Source organism: Opisthocomus hoazin, chromosome 7 (assembly GCF_030867145.1).
Source record: "Opisthocomus hoazin isolate bOpiHoa1 chromosome 7, bOpiHoa1.hap1, whole genome shotgun sequence".
In the NCBI taxonomy this organism is placed as follows: domain Eukaryota; kingdom Metazoa; phylum Chordata; class Aves; order Opisthocomiformes; family Opisthocomidae; genus Opisthocomus; species Opisthocomus hoazin.
The window spans coordinates 55739375-55759143 of record NC_134420.1 but is presented as its reverse complement, the minus strand read 5'-3'; the positions used below and the strand labels follow the sequence as shown (position 1 = coordinate 55759143).

General features: G+C 37.8%; 1 protein-coding gene across 3 annotated transcripts in view; it reads left to right on the top strand.

Annotated features, from left to right (window-relative positions):
- TTC7B (tetratricopeptide repeat domain 7B) overlaps positions 1 to 19769 on the top strand; it is a 150704-nt gene that overhangs the window by 41982 nt on the left and 88953 nt on the right. For all 3 annotated transcript variants that reach the window (XM_075426370.1, XM_075426369.1, XM_075426371.1), the window contains 3 exons: positions 10343 to 10421; positions 12595 to 12767; positions 17329 to 17392. In XM_075426370.1, coding sequence (XP_075282485.1) covers positions 10343 to 10421; positions 12595 to 12767; positions 17329 to 17392 — 316 coding nt within the window. The remainder of the gene's footprint in view (positions 1 to 10342; positions 10422 to 12594; positions 12768 to 17328; positions 17393 to 19769) is intronic.

Sequence of the window (19769 nt, the reverse complement as noted above, 5' to 3'; positions counted from 1 at the left end):
CCTCAGGGCTTCTCTCAATCCCTTCATCCCCTAGCCTGCACTGATATGATACTGGGGGTTGCCCTGACCCGTGTGCAGGACCCTGCACTTGGCCTTGTTGAACCTCATGAAGTTCACACGGACCCACTTCTTGAGCTTGTCTAGGTCCCTCTGGATGGCATCTCATCCCTCAGGCATGTCAACTGCACCACTCAGTTTGGTGTTTTTAGTCTAGTAGTTGCTTTGTAATTTCAAATTGAAGGAGTTCAAAGTCTTCATGTTGTTCCAAGAAAATGTATGGGCACAGGAACTTTGACATTAGTACTTTAACGTAGCTGTTTACAAATAAAATGTGTCTGATAGAGAAAGGACAGCAGTCTATGTACCCAGTAATTATCCTAGTATTTGCTTTGTAGTCATGTTATGAGATAAACAAGACAAATTGTAAATGTTTTTAATTTTTGAGGTGGTAGTGTTCAGTAATATAATGGAAGTGTATGCTCTTAAACCAAAAGAGCTTTCTGGTTGAAGTCTAAAATCAGATGCCTCTTATGTGAAAACCAGACATACTAGCTTTCAGCTTGTGGTTTCTGTATTTCACATCCTCTCCAAGGATATTGCTGTGTCAGAGTCCAGGATCCGGACCGCAGTTTGGTCTAATCTCCATCACGGTTCACGTGCTGAGTTAAAGCCTGAGGAACCTGGACCAGATCCATACTCCTCATTGTGCCATTACCTTTGCTGGCATAGCTGCAGTGAAATCTCGTGTCTGAGCTGCTTAAAAATGATGGAAGCTGCCAGTTTTAACTGTAGAAATGTTAATTGACCCTGTTAACTTTAATAGGAGGAAATTAGCAGATGGGAGAAATAATCAGTGCTAGATTTCTTTATGATGGTAGTAGAAAGCGGTTTGCTAAGCATGAAGGCAAGTTTGCCAAGGAAAGAGCGTGTGTATTGCGGTCACAATAGTGGTAAAGGGAACCGACTCTTGGAAGAACTAGGAGACTAAACATGTACAGACCTTTAAAAAACCCACAAAAACGCCTAGTACTAAACGTGCTTCAACTTCATTTTAAATAGTAACAACTATTCATAAACTATTTTTCAAGGAGTTACCAAATTACTTTATTTGACTCTTCAACACTGTCCTCTTAAGCTGTAGGCAGAGCTGTAGAAATCAGATTGTGTGTTTATATATTAAAAAATCACTGAACAGATGACTGATACAGTGCCAAGAAAAGCTGAATACTGTGCAGGTGTTTGAGGCTGTGTGTGTCTGTTGTCGTTTGTTATTGAGATTAAAGGCATTTGAAAACTCATCAATTCTTTCAAAGTATCCATTACTCAAATTGTTTCCTTGTCATTGGCCAAACAGTTTACAAAGTTGTTTCAAATTTTTTAAGATAAAAAGCAGTATGAGACTGACCATGGGGAGTATTCACTACTGTGAGACGTAATACATGTTACAGAAATGCTAGCTACCAGCTGAAGCTTGAAAGGCAGGCAAACTTTACGTTTACGTTTGCAGGTGAATAAGGGAAAATTCCCCTGCCTACCTCCTGATGTCCACATCCTTTCCTTTTAAAATATGTAGCCCCTAAGTTAATGTGTTATACAGCTGCTTTACTGAGGAGTGCTTGTAATTATTTTTTGTGTGTGTGTCGACATGCAGGCATTTTGATGTTTGTACTGAAGTAGTTTTGTCTGGGTTTGGTGCCCCTCTTGGATCTGACCTTTTTTGCCTCCCAGATTCTCCTTCCAGTGCTGCCCTGTGTCCCAAATGACCTTTTTCTGAACTCCCATTTGATACACTATTTTAAGCATGAGAAGATGAAAGTAACGCTTCCTTCGCTGGGTGTACGGTAGTGCCCTTGTGCATTTTATTTCTCTACTGTGCATAAGCGTAGTGCATATGTATAAATCATTTTGACAAAGTTTCAGTGCCTTTCTGTTTACCACATCCACACGTTACTGCAGCGTGGGTGTTCTAAAACAGAGTTGCTCTGGAACTGAGTAGCTCTTTGGAGATTACATTTAAACAGATCCATGTCTGGTAAGCAACTCAGCAGTGAAGTAATCTCCTTCACTGTGATATTTCTATAAGACTATTGGCAGGATGTTTTATAGAGGTGCCCTTATGTTATCCTTTCTGAAGGAAGTGTTGCTGTAAGCTTTATGCTTAGGAATGCTGTATGAGTTCCTGCCCACAGTGAAGGAACAGAGGAGGAGTATAAAGAAACATGATTACTGATAAATATTCTGCTTGTATGTTTTGAAGTATTTGCACAGGCTTTTCTTTCCGGAAAGTGTTGTCCCTGTTTGTAGATACAACTCACATTTTGTGTGTCGTATATGGCATAAATTCGGAGAGTTTTGGCTCTCTTTCGCTGCCTTTCCACAGGTTAATGTATTCAATTACATTGAACACTGGTTCATGATTAATATGAAGAGTATAAAAATAAAAGGCAGCTTAGTAAGCATTTTCGGAATTGTCATTGTGTACAAAACAGAAAGGGAAATCTTGTCCTCTGTTCTGCTTAGTGGCATTATAACAGCCCCATAGCAAATACAAGAATTGGAAATAAAAAGACAAAACTCTTATTAACTGTACTGATGAATAAATGACACATAGACAACTTAAAGTAGTGGAAAATGGTGCGTGTTCTTCTGATTTTAGCATGTCTAGCTAACCAGAAGCAGTAGCTTCAAAATTAAACATTTCCAGGGGTTACCAAGACAGAAAATCAACGGAGGTTTGATAACCTCTTATTTTCTTTTGTTTTGTTTTTCTTTTTTTTCTTCTCCTTCCCTTCTTTCATTTTCACTGTCGTTTTTGATACTTAAGGTATTGCTGTTTTCACACTGCTGTCCAATATAATATTCTTCGGTTTTCATGTTGGACAGGCATAGTGTCAGTGAATCCCCCCTTTGCAATGCAGCTTGGTTCTTCGTAGGTGTTGCCCGAAGTCTGCCCTCACTGCAAGGGTGGCTCTTGATTCCTCTCACCCTTTCTCTTCTTCTTCGGTGTCACCACTGGGAGCACTGAACCACACGCAGTGCTCAGGGTTTGGCCTTGTTCGTTGTTGCTCAGCACTGTGTCTGATTGAATATTTGATCGGTCACTTCCCATTAGCTCTTTGGGTTCTATCAAATATTGCACTTTCGTTGATGGATCCCAGCTGTTTTGTTGCTGCTGAAAATCTTGCATCTTATCAGAGTATACTTCCTGCATCGTTTCTGCTGCTGATTTCTGACCTTTGAATCTTTAAGATGGGTTGTAAAACCATGCCCATGTTGAACATTCTGCTGAAGTTCTCCAGGCTTTTATCATGCTTGATATTAAACTGAGTGGCCTTCTAGGTCTGCAGTTTGGTATTCTAAACAAAATCACTGTTGGTGCTGCACATCTTCCTTCTAGTTTTGTAGGAGTTTTTATGTATTCTTTTAAATATAGTGCTATGGTTTAGCTGCGGCCGGCAACAAAAGCGCCACGTGGCTGCCCCTCCCCCTGCTGGGGTGCGGAGGAGAATGGAAAGAAACAGGCAGAAACCGGTGGGTCGGGATAAGGGCAGTTTAACAGAACAGCAAACAAAGGGAACAGGAACAACAACAATACAGATAAAGAGAAAACACAACACAAACCGCATGACCCACAGAGCCGCTCTCCCGGACCGGACCGGCGCCCGGGCTCCTGAGCTGCGAGTGAGTTCCCGCCCCCAGCTGCCCCCCACTGGAACCCAGCATGATGGCACATGGTATGGAATACCTGGCTCTATTTGGCCAGGTGGGGTCAGCCCGTCCGGCTGTTGCCCCTTCCTGGATTCTGGTGAAAATTAACCCTGTCCTGGCCGAACCCAGGACATATAGATAAAATAACTCTATAAAGTTTATGACTGTACAAATTGACTGATGTGTAATACAGTATTAAATATTTATCAGAATAAATTCTGTTTACTTAATTCCCTCTGTTAACTTATGTCTTTAGTAAAACTTTCTCACATGTTTAGCACTTTTTTCTTGTGAATTTAAGAATGCGGGTTTTTTGTTGATATTCTTTGGCACCTTCTTAATCTACCCCCATTTCTTTCTCTGAATAGATCTCTGCTTGAAAGGAGAAACTTGCAAAATAAGAGGAGGTAAAGGGCAAGACTTCTAAAGCACTCTGTCTCCAGTAACTGGAGAAGTCCTTTTTGTACCTTAATAGTTGAATCTGGTACTTAGTGTGTAAACACGCACATACACACATGTATATAGTGTGCTGTGTGTATACATTTACATGAAGGAACATTCTGAGGAGGAGCTGAGATAGTGGTGTCAAAAGAAGTAGCAAACAGAACGTGTAGTGTCCTGACACTGTAAAGTGGAGTTACCTGCTTTCATCTTCCCCGTATCTACAGAACTGGCATGCATTTTTCTTGTTTGCTTTTAGCTGGTTCAGGTACTTGTTTGGCTCTTCTGTGGAGTCATTTCATTCTCCAAAGCAGCAGGAAAGAAACAGCAAAGAAGTTATAGCTTTCTGTCACTTTAGTGGGACGAATTGATTCCCTGGAAGGTGTGATAATGGCTGGTGTGGCTGTGAGAAAGGAGACAGGAGGACGAAAGTGTGATCAGGAAGATGTGAAGAAGGAGGAAAGGTGGAAAAAGGGAACAAACACCAAGAGAGGAGAATGGGGGGCCTGAGCCCTTCCTCTTTCGTTAGTGAACGATTAGGTGGACTTAGGTACCAGTGGAACTGCAGCGTAGGCAGTGTGTATTCATTTTGAATGCATGAATGCAAGAATTGCTGCTTGATTGGGCTGTTTCAAATACTTAGGCTTGTCTAGCTGTAATGGCACGCTGAAGATGTTTCCTTTTATAAGCCAAACCGTCAATCAAGAACCTTCAAGCATACATTATCTTCTGTAAAGAATTTGAGGCACCTGGGATTTTTCTTTCTGCATGAGTTAACAATAGGTAAAATGAGAGGTGTAGCATGATGCTTGGGGTTTTTTTTGTGGTTTTTTTTTTTAAATGTGCTCAAAAAAAGAGTAGTTTAGATTCTGTCAGGAAATAAAGATTTTTCTACGTGTAATTCAGAAAGTAATACCCAGTCATAATCAGTTGTGAGAATACTTGAAGTGTAAGTATAAAAGGAAGAGAGGGAAACCTGAGAGGGAAAACACAACTTTTTGAAGTTGCAACTGTGTTGCCTTTTGGAGATAGATGTCTAAATCTTACCAGGATGTTTGCTTGAGGTGACTTGAATTGCATTAGATCCATCATTTTTCCAATTGTGGATAAAATTATGCTCCCCCCATGTCCTCCTTAATCCTGAGGAAAACCGGACATAGAGAGTAGTTACAACCATCTGAAGCATCATCGGTTGTGCAGAAGACTTAGCATTGTCCATTTGGGCAGACCTTTAATAAAGCTATTGCAGAAAGCCATAGAATTTCAGTCCTTTTTAATTTTTTTTTTTTTTTAAACCTCAGCTTTGTAGGGCTATATAAAGCAATTGCTCTAGTATGGTAAATGGCATGTTTAAGTATTAGGATGTTGTTCTGTTACTGCTAAAGAGTTAATCACTTGATTTGTCACATTGCTTGCTTTTTGCTGATATGACTTGATTCAATGTAAAATAATTTCTAGTCTTAATACTTTGTAAATTACTCTTAATTGTCCAAAAGTTATTAGCTAGACTGTATGGATTTAAATCATTGTTATGTTTTTTTTCTTAAAATGTCAGTCATACCAAAGCTACTGAAATGCTGCTATTCTCACTGGCATGCGAATCAAGAGTTTTGTCTGCCCTTACTCCTTCCCTTTTAAAACAAATACCTTTATTTTCTTTGCTATTTGAATTCTTGGGAGAAAAACTCAAACTTTAAAACTTACAATGTACCTTTGAGTTTACAAACATTGTGTTTTTCTATATGTAAATAGAGATAGAAAGAGAGAGAGGAGAGAGAATGCACGTTTGGGAAGTGGGCTCAAGTCCAAAAGCAATTTCTGTTTCATCACTTTGATCAAGCGATCTAATCTCATTGTTCTTGGTTTCTCCTTTTTAAAAGATGAATATATTTTAAATGAGAGATAGTAAGCCTTAGCAATGAGGTAATAGTTAGGCTAGTGTAAGTAACAGCCTGTTCACTGGCATGGCTCTGGATATACTTTTCTCTCTTAAATGGGAGAAGTGCTGACAGTTTAGCCACCAAACTGCACAACAGGTGAGGTTTGGCCTAAGATGACTAAGCAAACATTTATTGTAATTCCATGTTTAATCTATAAAAGGCAATGTTAGACTAAATATGTGGGGGTTTTAATTGATAAGCATGAGAGAAATGCCTGACAAAGCTGTTCTCACACTAATGGAGAAGATGCTATCAAAGTATGCTGTAAATACAAAGTAAATTAATCTTGTCAACCTTTCTGAGGTTAAATTTAAAACATTTCTTATGTAGCCTGTTTTGAGTATATTGTGATTAGATCTCACTCCCTTTGTTAGAAGGAATAGTGTTTGCTTTTTTACCCTAACATCTTTCAAATATAGACTGCTTCTCTTTGAGCAGTTTCTTTCACTCTTTTCTACATTTTTTTTTTTTGGTGTGTATTTGAAAACAAGAAGATAAGTATTTGGTCTGGGGTGTGAGGTTTATCTGGACCACAAGTGCCAAAGCACTGGGTTGTCTGATGCGAAATGTGCTTTTTAAAACCAAGGGACTTCTTGGTGGTGATGGTGACAAATACATTTGTGCCACAAGTTTGCTACTGCTGGCCTATGTGCTTACATTCAGGCCTTCTGATCCTCCATTGAAAGTCTGTCCTTACTGCCCCTGAATTTTCTTCCTGCACATTCCTGGTGTGTCGTATCTACAGTTCTTGATCTCTCACTCTGTTTATGAGTGAGCACCTTTGCGTAGATGCAGTTAAAATATTTTCATTATTCTGAGCAGAAATGCCGCCCAGAGTTTTCAGAGGAGCATAAAAGTTGATCTTGCATCAGAATAATTAATTGGGTTCTATCATAAATTATTGGGTTTTATGGTGCAAATATGTAGACAGAAGGATGCAGATTAGCCCTAACCACATCAATCTGTATAGACTTTCAGTAGTAGATTGTGCCTTTAAATCTGGTATAGTTCTACTTAAAGAGTCAAAGTAGGGTTTTTTTCTTGAAAATTTAAAGCAGCAACCATTTTAATTAGTCTTTAAAAACGAGGAAGATGCAATAGAAGGGGCTTGACTGGAGCATCTTCTGATGGGAGGCAGTCATATAAACACACATACATAGCTAGCAGTGCCTGTCTGAGAGCTGTCTTTGTCTTGTCTGAAATTGGTGAATTGGTGTCTGCTCTGGTTGCATGTTAATCTACCTTAAAATTCCTTGTCTCGAGAATGGAAGGGATCTCAAAGTCATTTACAGACACTGTGGGAATTTGTTTTCTAAGTTAACCTGCCCTTTTGCTCTGGCATTTGATCAGCACGGGCAGAACTGCTAGCATGAAGGCACATTGTAGGGAAAAGCAGGTAAAAGTTGGGTGCTTCCTAGGCTAGGCAGGAAAAGTATGTGCCAGAATAGCCACCCTCCTTTTCTCCCCGACGTTACAAACTGTTCACAAATACAGGAAATGTACTTCGCTAAAAGCAGTGCGGTGTGGAGATCTACCATATTGTTCATGGTATATTTTGCTTCATTACTTGTCTCTCAAAGCATTTAACTCAGTTGTGGGGTGATTTAGGTTGTAGTTTTGAAGTGTACTTTTTTAGTATACTTCAAATAGAGGATGATTCACAGATCTGTGTTGTGTTTGTGTTCACTTGTGCAGTGGATCAGTGTTAAATGCTTTATGAAGCAAAACCTAATGCTGTATTTTAAGTTTGTTTTTTTCTAGTACAATCTTACAGCTTTTTCATGATACAGTAGAACTTCAGTCACAAGTTTCAGTCCCTTGCAGATGCTTATAAAAATGTAATAGGTAACTAATAACAACCTATCATGAAGTTCTTAAGGATTTTTAAAAGTTGCATACTTTTTCATAGAGTTTTTTTTTTCTTTGTGTAACACATCAAAAGACATCAACTTCATATGGAAAAAAATGCTAATTCCTAAAATTTCATAAAGATTTTAATTATTGCGATTTGAAGTTCTACTACATAGTAAAAGTTTCGTTTGTGCTGGGAAAATAGTGTTTCAAGCCGACAAGTTCTTGCTTTTGCTCTTTTTTGACACTTTTGCAGGGAACATTTCAGGTTTTTTGCAAGTCTGTCTGTCTGGTTTTTCAAGTCTTGTTATGGGGACTTTGCAATACAGTCCTTGAGAGAAAGCTCCACTCATGCCAAATATGCACTTAGAGCAGAGGACTTAAAGCTGGGATTCCAGTGGTCTGGGTTTGGCTCTCTAAAGTATTTGGCATGTGATATTACTGAATGGTATGTATTTTAGCTTTCCAAAGGTGCTGAAGGTATCCAGCTTCCACTGAATTCAGAGGTTTTCTTAAAGTTTGGCCTTTCTGTACTTACTTCATTAGTATATGAAGCTGGTGTAATATTCATTAGCTATTAAGAGGCTGCCTGTGTGAAATAAATAGAATCTTTTATGCAGTTGCTTCCATGTTAGATGTATACACAAGATTAATTTTCTTTGATATGTACTAACGGGTCACTCTATGATTAAGCTCTGCTGTAATGTGGACTTTTTGCAAGCAATCTTTACTTCATGTATGACTGGTGATTATTTCTTTTTAACCAGCTGGTGTCTCATGTAGACACAACTTTGAACCTATTCATACAGGTGTTTGTTTTTTTTTTTTTTTTAATGAAATGCCAGTTCTTTTTAAATGAGCTTTTATATAAAAGTATTTTCGAAGGTGGTCTTGTGTTAAATGAAAGATGTTTGTCTGTGCTGGAGACTAAAGTTTCTGAAATACATGGATAGTCCTTTATTAGATAAAACAGAACAGCGATGACCTCTGCTGTGTAATCTGAAGAGTAAAATAAATGAGTAGGTCTCTGGGTAAAGTGATAAGAGTTCTGCAGTTCTGTAGCAAGATTTCTTGCATCAAACACTCTTTTCAGGTATTTGCAACTGAATTTAAACAAAGTATCTGTAAAAATGTTGACTTTTTTGAAATCTGTACAAAATTTCAATTCAGAAGATCAGTATTTTAGATATATTTGTAAATAAAGACACAGTAAGGAAGGCAATTTCAAATCAGCTTTACAGTGCAGTGCAATAGTGCTTTTACTTATGAAAAGCTTACACAATATATAGTATTTCTTTTCTCTTTTGAGTCCATGTTAGGTGACTGTTGCGCAACTTGCACATAAACTCACATCTTAAGATAATACAACTATATGATATAACAACAATGATTTAACACAAAACATGCTTTTGGTCAAATAAATTTTTTTTGCAACTAAACTTCAAATAGTGAAATAACTGTCCTAAGTTTTGTGCTGACGTTGCAGAATTCAGTTGTTCAGCTCAGCAAAAAGCCAAACCTGTCCTTCAGCAGTTCAAAGACAAACTGTATTAATATAAAATAAAATACTTTCAACCGCTTGTAAGTGCAATAAAAAACCAGATAGCTAACTGATATAGAGATGAGAAAAAGAGAAAGCTATAAGACCATTCAAATTAATTATAGGTTGAAAAGAAAGTTCAGATCTGCTAAAATGGTTGGTATGAATGGTGCCCCCTCTCTGAGGGTATTGAATCTCTTTGCAAAAGCTGTTTAGGCACCAGAAGTGGAATAGGCATAGGCAAAGAAATTTGAGTTGCAGAAGCCATGCCAAAAGCCATCTGGAGTCAAGGACAGAACACTCATCCCCCAGTCCTCAGGCCCCACAGTGGGCCTTGCTGTGTTTGTGCTCTTTCCTCTCTGAAAAGGACTTAGAAATTCTACATTACTTTCACTGAGGATTAGAAGATTTACTCCTTTTTTATTTCTCTATTGTAAGGTGTCAAGAGGCAGCTGAAATGGGATGAGGGTTTGTTTTTTTTTTCCCCAAAGTTTATACTTTGAAGCCTAATGTAATTGAAAATTAAAACCATTGTATTAGTGAGGCCAGCTTCAGTTTTGTTTTTTCCCTTTTTGGGGTGGTCACTTTTTACACTTTTTCCTTGCTTTCTCTTGAACTCTCTACTAATTATGAAATTGTTTCTTTTTTTCAATAAACCAGCAGGGAATGTTGTTATAGTAATCAGTGTGGGGCTCCCAGATGAATCTATCTATCTATCTATATATCTGTCTCACAGAAAGGCAATGATGATGTGCAGAGAAAAAAAGGCGATGGCATGGATTTTAACAACTTTATCCATTAATACACTAAGGTGTTACTACATCCAGACTGGAATACTCTCAAATTCTATGTTTATATACAGGAACTTGACAAGAGGAGTTGGTAGATTTAGAGAGTTACTAAGAGCTGTCGAAACAAGAACTACACAAAATCTGCGAATGGTAAGTTGTGTTAAACCACATTCCTATTGCAGCATCTGCATTTTAGTAGGCAGGTAAAGCATAAATATAGTGGGTGAGTTAGAGGCCAGTAAGCAGATACACAGCATATTGACCAGGATCTGTTATCCAGCACTTCATAAGGTTGCATTTCCTGGCTTAAGTGAATGATTAAAATGAAAAGGAACATTTGATACCCAGTCTCTCCCTTATTTCTCTTTCCTATTTATAGGTATGGTTAAAACATGATTGGTCTCTGACTGACCGTACTTTCAACCTTAATCATAATTGCTCTATTTATGACTTACCAGAGTTTCACAACGGGGTTGTTTCATGTTTTTGTAATGTACTGGGAGTGAGGACAGAGTGCAGTGTCTTTGTGTGTTCTAGTCAGTCAGAAGTGATCAAGTTATTATTTATTTTTGTGATAAAGCCTCTTAAAGGAAAACAACGTAAGCAAAATAATGAAGATTTGTTACTTACATTGTTAGAAAATAAACCTTTACGAAAAGAATGATGTATCTTTTTTGCATCTTTTTTTATAATAAAAGGCCAAGGCTTATATATTCTGCTCTAATATAATGATGTTCAAAATGTCCTCAATTAGTTTCCAAATATTAGGCCTTTGAAACTTCCAAAGTGGTAATTAGAAAGGTAGTTGGTTTCTTAATTCATTTAGTAACTGCTTCCTAGTAAGGATATTAAAATTATTAAATAATAGACTTTCAGTGGAGAGGGATAATATTGCAAACTTTAACAGAATAAAAGATGAAGGGCTTCTTAAGGTATAGGAATTAAGATGGAAGATCCAGATCATATGGTGCTGTCCATGGCTTAAACATTACACATCAGTTGCTGGGAAATGTTGCAGGGAAATACTGCCAATTCTGAAGCAAGTGTAGATCGTGCCTTCTTTCTACTGCCCTGGTACTAATCTCTGGGTTTTCATCATCGTGATATATAGTCATGCAGCTTGTATGTGTATGTATCTAACTTTAAAGAGGACATTAACCTGATAGTTATGGATTATAGGATGAATTCAAAGATTTAAATTTATATTATTTACTTAAGTAATATTTATGTAAGTATTTGTACATTTAAATATATGGTGCCAAGAATAGCTGGTCAAAATAAACTTTTTCATGCTGGTCTACAACCTGATTTCACTGTTGCTGAGCCTTACTGACAGTAGCAAACACCAGTACCTTCAAGTACAAGTTGTCAGAAGCCCCAGTCTGTTGGGGTTTGGACTGTGACTGTCTGTGGTGGGTTGACTTTAGCAGATGCCCACCCAGCTGCTCCCTCACTACTCTTCCTTGACACAACAGGGAGAAAATAAGATAGAAAAGCTTGCGGTTTGAGTTAAGACAGGGAGTTTACTTACCAGTCACTGTCAATGGCAAAACAGATTTGACTTGGGGGAAGTTAACTTTATTGTCAATTAAAAGAGTGGGATGGTGAGAAACAAAGATAAAAACTAAAACACCTTCCCTCCCACCCCCTTTTCCCAGGTTCAACTTCAGTCCTTCATTCCTGACTTTTCCACCTCCTTTCCCTAAGCCCTGACTCCCCAAGCGGTGCATGAGGGGTGGAGGGTTGTGGTGAGTTGGTAACAGTTCCTCTCTGTTGCTCCTTACTCCTCGCGCTTTTGCCCTGCTCCAGTGTGGGGTCCCTCCCATGGACTGCAGTTCCTTTCGGGAATATCAACCTGCTCCACCATGGTCCTCTCTGCAGGCTGCAGTGTGGACATCTGCTCCACTGTGGTCCTCTCCACAGACCGCAGGGAAGTATCTGCTCTGCTGTGGTCTCGCCAACGGAAGCATCTGCTCCAGGCCTGGAGAGGCAATAGAGGTTATCAAGCACAAAATACCAGAAAATATAGCTGGATGTACTCCACTCTTAGCAGCAACAGCTGGTGTTGTTGATACTTCAGAAGTATCTGTATTTAACTGATAAAATAAAAAATTGTTTGTTATTGCCGTTTTTTTTCTTTGTGTTTAGAGATTGAACTGGGTACTTATACCTTTCAAACAGGAGTATGCCTGGTATTTTGAATGTTTTAAAATAACAGAAAATATATTCTGCATGACTAGTCTTCATTAGAAACAATCCAAGTGTTTTAGAAGAGTTTGTATTCAGCTTTTCTAAGGAAAATATTTATCTTCCACTTTTACAGACGATAGCAAGACAACTGGCTGAAATTTTGTTACGAGGCATGTGTGAACAGAGTTATTGGAATCCACTGGAAGATCCTCCTCACCAATCACCCCTAGATGATCCACTTCGAAAAGGTTCAAATACTAAGAATTACGCGCTCAGTAGAAGACCACGGGTATACACTGGAGAAAAGTATGGCTGAGTTTATACCTCTCTTGTTTCTATAATTACCGTTTTTACCCAGTGCACTGGGTAATTTAGTTTCTATTTTGAAAATGTCAAAGGAATTGGGCAATGTGAGTGGGAGTGTTTCCCATGCTGTGTGTGCATATATATTCCCTGAAGAGGACTAGGGAAGCAATGTACTTCTCCAAGCAAAAGTTTGCACTTTATGTGAGAGACAGTTTTCTTCTCAACTCTCAAAATATATTTTTTTTTCTTCTATACTGGGGTATATGGTGGAGTTGATATCTCTTATTATACCTGGGATACAAAAGAAAACATGAACTGGGTGGAAAATCTGTGATTGCACATTTTAAAAATTGAGTGCTGTTTCTAGACCTCTGTTCTGCTTTGTCATATAAAGAGTTAGCAAAAAGGAGATTCAAATTCATCCCTGAAGCATTATAAAATACCAAAATGTATCTAGCAATTTATCTAGGAGTTTCAAAGGTACCTTTTAATCTTCTTAAGTTAGTTTTGGCATTTCTCTATGATTGCCACCTTTTTGTTGAGTTTTATTCTGTCGCTGATTCAGATAAGTGGTATGCTATGGATCATTTCTGTGTAGCTTATCCTGTGGTTAATTCTAGAGTAGCTTTGGTGTGTATCTCCTCCTTCTTGAGAATGTGTAGTTTGTTTGTTTTTTTTTCAAAACTGATTACCATTAATATTAATATTAAATGTGGATAGCCATTTCCTTGAATTCGAACTTTTTCTTAAAAGTTAATAACTTGTTGTTTGTTTTTATCTGATCAAGTGAAAAATGGTTTCAAAGGTAAAGTTGTTTCCCTTAGACACATTCTGACAGTGCCAAAAATATATATTGACAAAATTTTGCACTTTATTACAGTCCTTGGGTGTAGCTTACTGCCTAAAAGTAATGTGCTTGTGTCAAAGCTTGCTGGTTAAATCTTAACCATTTGGCACTGTCTTTTTTAATTTGTTTTTTATGTCATTGCTACTAAGTTTGATCTGGTGAAACTTTGTTACATGCTTGTTTTACATAATCTGCAACCTTTGCACTGTTCTACTTGTATTCTACATGCAAGCACTTGTGGGATCTTGTATGTTGTATATATATTTAATATAGGTCACAAATATTGCTTGCTTGCTTTGATACATGCTGGAAAGCACTGTGAGCCAGAGAACTGAGAAACAGATTGTAGCAGTGGAGATAATGATCTAGCCAAGATTTGCTGTAGTAAGACAGTATTAAGTAATGTAGATGGAAAAGACTGAAATTCCTTTTAAACTTAAGAAAAAAATTTTACAGGAGTTGTGGAGTCTGGAGAATATCATTGGAAGTATTCAAAATCCAACTGCACATGGTCCTGAGCAACCTGCCAGTTGACCCCGCTTTGGGTGGAGGGGCTATACTAGATGATACCCAGACACCCCTCCACTCAAATATTATGTGATTCTGTGAAATCAGTGTGATCTGGGGAATATCTTTTCAGGAGACTGTCTGTTCCATATGAAAATTTTGACCTGTTTTCTCCAGAGTGTGTTTTTTTGGTTTTTTTTTTTTTTTAATATTGTTGTCCAACTGGATTAAAACCCAGGTGCTGTGAGTTTTTTAATTTCAGTCTTGTATGACTATGTATAGGATGTGAAGTCATTAAAAAGCAGTCTTTTGAGCTTTAGGAGAAGATGCAGGCATACAGTTGAACATTAAATTTACCAAACTGACTTTATGTTTCTCTGCAAGTACATAATTAACAAACTGTACGTGCGGGCAACCTTTTTGGTAAGAAGGAAATACCTGGTTTGAGGACACACCTTGATCGCAGCATGTAAAAAGTATGCATTTATTGCCCAAACGTGAGGAAATCTCTTTTTTGCAGGATCACACATTTTGTGATTCGAACTACTTGGTTTCACACAGCAAACCTTAAAGGTCTGTTCCTCTCTTACAGTGTATGTGCCTTATTAGTTAATAAGAAAGCTTTTTTCCATAAAGTGACCTTGTTGTTATGTGCAAGAGAGACTGCTTCTGTGGTAGATTGCTTACAGAAGTAATCCTACCTTAAATTCTGAAGAGAAGTTTTGTTTCAGTGTTCACAGTATCTTTATATTGTAATGTAAGATACTGTTATGCTGTAGGCATTGGAGTTGTTTAGCTGCATTCATTGCAGGCTTCCATTAATGAATACTTTATGCAGCAGCAAGCCCACGTAATATGGTGTCATTACTACTAGCAAGTGGAATGGCCTTGCTCTTCAAAGATTTCTAGCAATTCTCCTTACTTAATCCAGAATATTTATAGCAGGTTTCTCAGACTCAGCCTTTTAAACTTATGTTCTTCATTCTTAACTCATTGTTTTGTAGAAACATGACTCCTGGCAAAGGTGGGGCTTTGTTCAGTGTAAGTTTCTTGTTCTTGGGATGTGCAAGCAAGGAGTTCCACAATTTCAACAGAGCATGAAATTAAGTCCTTTTCTTTTGTCACATCAGAGTGATTAATACCAGATCAGGTAAAACCTATCTAGCCAAGTCTGTCATCTCCAGCAGTGATTGAAAGCAAGTACCTAAGTCCGTGAATAACAAGACAGACACGTAAGAAACTTCTTCCTAGATGTTCATTTGACCACCAACTCTGAGTCTGAGATGTAATGTTTTTTTTCTAAATGTGCTGCCTGATACATCAAGTAAGTGCATTGTGTTCTTTTGAGGATCGTGAATGTGATTTGGCTAATACCGTTTATGATTTTGTAGATGTATGTGTTACTGCCTCTTCAGTTTTCTTTATCCCTAGTTGAAGTGTTAAACTCCTTGGTTTGCCTTTGGTTGGTAGCCATTTCATGCTTCCAGTTGCCTCTTTTGCTCTGCCCTGTTACCTTGGAATTACTTTACTCACGTGCCTGCATCTGTCAAGACACACAGAAAATGTCTGACTTCAGTCAACTAAATTGAGCTTTTTGCATGCACAGGTCAAAGGAATTTCCCAGTAATTTCTGTGTGAGGAGAATCTTCACTGTTTGAGACAAACAGTGACTTATTTACCAAAATATATTCAGAGATGTAGGAGAGAAGAACGTTTGCTTTCCTTTTGATAAGTGACTTTTTAGTCTCTTAGGGGCAACTTCCCTTTTTGCTCTGAGAAAATAATTTCTCCAGCAACTGTTTCTAAACATTACTCTACTTTCTGGGAACCATTGCCAGTCGGTCAGGTTAAATCTACTTCCAGGTTGCTAAATTCTGCATTGAAGACTGGACAGGTAAATGAGGAGCACTCTTATGGTTCTTCCTTACTCATCCCCTGTCCTGGTTCATTCTTACTCATGAGTAATTGTTTTGAAATCTCTTTGTTATGTAAAAATAAAGAAGTTTTCTAAGATTTAGAGTACTCTTCAAAATCTGTTGAGCAACTTACATTGATTAAAAAATAAAAATCCAACAACAAAACAACTGCCCTGAGGTCTTAGTTGCTGTGTGTTACCACAGTATGTTCACGATCTTACTCTCAAACCACTTGAAACTAAACCACATCTGAACTCCCATTTCCTTTCAGGCATTTAATTACTGCTTAAATTTCTAGTGCATTTAAAAACCCCCAAAAGATGTTTTAATCTCAGACGACTTCAGTCTCCTGTCTTTAATTTATTGTAGTTTAAGCACCCTTGGGACTATAGGAATGGCTTATTAACAACAAGAAATTATTTTCAACATTTAAACAGTTAATTGTGGAACTATTGGCCTGAATTAACAGGAAATAGTAGTTGTGCTAATTCAGAAATAGTTTTGAGAAAGAAATCTGGAGAGTTAAAACACAATCACTGTTTTTGTGTGTGTGAGAGAGGAAGAGAATGAATGAATAAATTCCTACCAGTCATGTACCCAATGCAGATTACTGTTGTCTGTTCGCCAGTGTAGAAAAGTACTCGGAAACTATCCAGTGTTCAGACAAAGTAGTAAAGTTTGCAAACTAGTCCTATGCAAGCCTTCAGTAGTAAGTAATAAGCAAGAGTACTTCATTAAAACCAAATATTTTAACTGTTTGGAAGTAGTAGTGGTTATGGCAAGCAGGCAGAGATTGCCATGGCTCTATTTAAAAATGTTCACAGCTATTGAATGCGCCAGGAAAACAATTCTCAAATGTATCTGATGGAACACTAATAGAAGTATTTATCCATGTATTGCCTAAAATATAAAAGTTACTTTGTTCTTGTGAGAGAGTTTCTTGTTGGCGACCTTTGAGTCAGTGATGTGGATTCAGCTGAGATAGTTTAGGTGCCAGAGGCGAGTGAAACTGTGGGTACAGTTTTTACAGTTGTCAAATTGTGTGCAATTTTGGGATATTTGCGTGTGTTCAACTTTGACAGCTGTGCTGGTTTTGGTATGTTATGGTGTTTGGCCAGCTTCTCTGAAATGCAAATTTAGAGCATTGCAAAGAAATGCATCTTAACCAATCGTTTTTTCTGTGCAAGTTACTCTCCATTCTCTTTGCTGGAAGTACTCTTAATGTAGTTGTGTAAGCTACTCCTAAAAGTAATGTGGTCTACTTAACTAATTAAATTCTTGTTTTGAACAGCATCTTTTGTCCTCAAGAAAACACAGAAGAAGCCTTACTGTTACTGCTTATTAGTGAATCTATGGTAGGTAAAATAGAGTGAATATGCGTGTGCTGTATGTGTGTATGTTTTCCTTGGTTTTCTTAAGTGAAAATAGAACTTTTTTTGTCATGCCTTACTTTATGACTTGTGTTTCATTTTCTGTTAGGAATGCAGGCAGATACTTCTGAAACTCAAGCTTCTGTTCCTCTGAGCCAGAATTATGAGGTCTGCAAGTGATAGGGAGTTTTTCTTCTTTAGAGTGGCTGAACCTGGCCCCCTTCTAACCATAGGCAGGTGAACACAAGCCAGGTCTTTCATTTGGCATCACTTATCGGTATGAACCGCTGTTACACTAGCTGGTTGCCATTCAGACAGATGCAAAATGTAAGTTATTTTTGTTGTAAAAAAAAAAAAAAAAGGTCAAAGACTGCTAGGTGAGCATAATAGATATAGCCAAAAAGTATTTTCCATTGTGCATTAAACCTCAGCTATTACTCAAATTTTTAAAAGATTTTTAATGATACTGACATTCAGCCTTTGCTACTGGATTTTTTTTTCTTTAGTGTTCTCATTTCCTCAGTAGGTGATTCCATTCAATAGCCTACTTGAGCCTTTTATCAGCCTTTCGTATTTTCCTCTGGTGTGATTTTACTAGTCATCTATCAACTGCTACATACTGACATTCTCATACCGGGTCAGTTATGTTCTCAGATGGCAGAAATGAAAAGCTGAAGCTGGAACTTTTGCTGGTTTTCTAACTGGAAGGGTGGAACCTCTAAAATCTCGGACATCGTACACCAGTCTGTCTCACTGCACATCACTAAGACTTAGTCTTTTAAGTTCTATAGGTGATTCAAACACTTTCAGGCTCTGGCATAATTTCTGTTTTGGTACAGTTAAATGGGATCAGAACATTTTAGTGAGCATTGTCTTATTTGAACTATTTTAAAGTGGCAAACACTTACACTGTAGTGCAAACTACTTTCCTCATTCCTAGTGATCTGCCTTGCAGTGTTCATGACAGAATCTGTCACCGGGAAACGAGACTGAGCAAACATTTCCATGTATCATGTGTTGGTTTTGCTGCAGTATGTGCTTACCACTGAAAGGGGCCGCCTGTGCCTGTAATAAAGTGCCTGAGTAGCTTGTGGCGTTATACAGAATTCTGATGTGAACTGTGGTCATGGTGTGAAGCAGAAGCAGTGCCAGTTCTGCACTGTATGACTACTGATTACTCCATTTGCGTGTTTACTTCCTTGCATATCAGCATTAAGAAGCCAGAAAACAAATTAAAGTACTGCCCTGTTAAGTCTCGTTTCAGGTTACTTAGAGCTTTTCCTTTGTGAATTAGATCTGCCTAATTATACCAAATGCTTGTCGCTGTAGAGCATATATGCTTAGCAAGCTTTCAGTTCTTTTTTTCTCTACAAGGAGTTATTGCAGGTTATCTGAGGCAAAAGAGTTTGTTTTGGAGGAGTATAAAATCCTTCACATCCTACTTTGGCTAAGCCATTTGTTCAGATTAGTTTTGGAGGGGGGAAAGGGGAAGACTGAACATAAAACTATTCAACACTACAAACTGGTCTTTCTGAGAGTTGAGAGCTCTTACTTCAGCTTCAGTGCATGCTGACTTTCTAGCTGTAGTAGTTACGAAGTAGCATATGATTTATGATTTTAAAACAAGTATTTGTGAAAGAAAAAAGAACAGTTACAGCAGATTGAGTAATCATTGGTGTCTTGAGATGGTATTGTGTTGTTAAAGTAGTACAATCCCTTACTTTTTATTAGTAAAAATTAGTGAATTAGTAAAAACACAGATAAGGCATCAAGACTTCTGTCCTTCAAGAACTTATTCAAGTAAATATTTCAAAACAGAATGAGGATCTGACATGTAAGTAGCATTTTGTGTAAATAAAAGTAATCAAATCACTGTGTATATACAAGCCCTAAATCATACTGCTAGTTTCAGGGAAGTGATGCACTCTAACATCATAACTTCTTATTTGGATTAGATCTAGTGCAATGTATATCAAGAACACTGAATCTTGCTAGTGGATTACAAGTGCTACTTTTGTGTCACCTCGAGTTCTCTTAATTTCCAAATTCACAAAGGATGCTTTGAATAAGATGTAAATTGTAATATTTATGAAATAAATGCTCTGGGAAAGGTAGGTCCGTGCTTTTTTAAGTGTTCTAATTCTCTTATAGGTACATTTCAGAGTACAATATGTCTCTCTTAGCCACATGACTGCTGCTACAGTGTATTGTCATGCATAATGAGGAAAGTCAGCTGCAACTCTGCCAGCACTCTTACTGTAAGACGTCCTTGTATTCTAGCTGTTGCAGTTGTGAAGTGTGGACCAGTCTTATCTAGGCAGGAATGAGTAGAAAGGTGGGATGTGAAGGACTGATGTCTTCA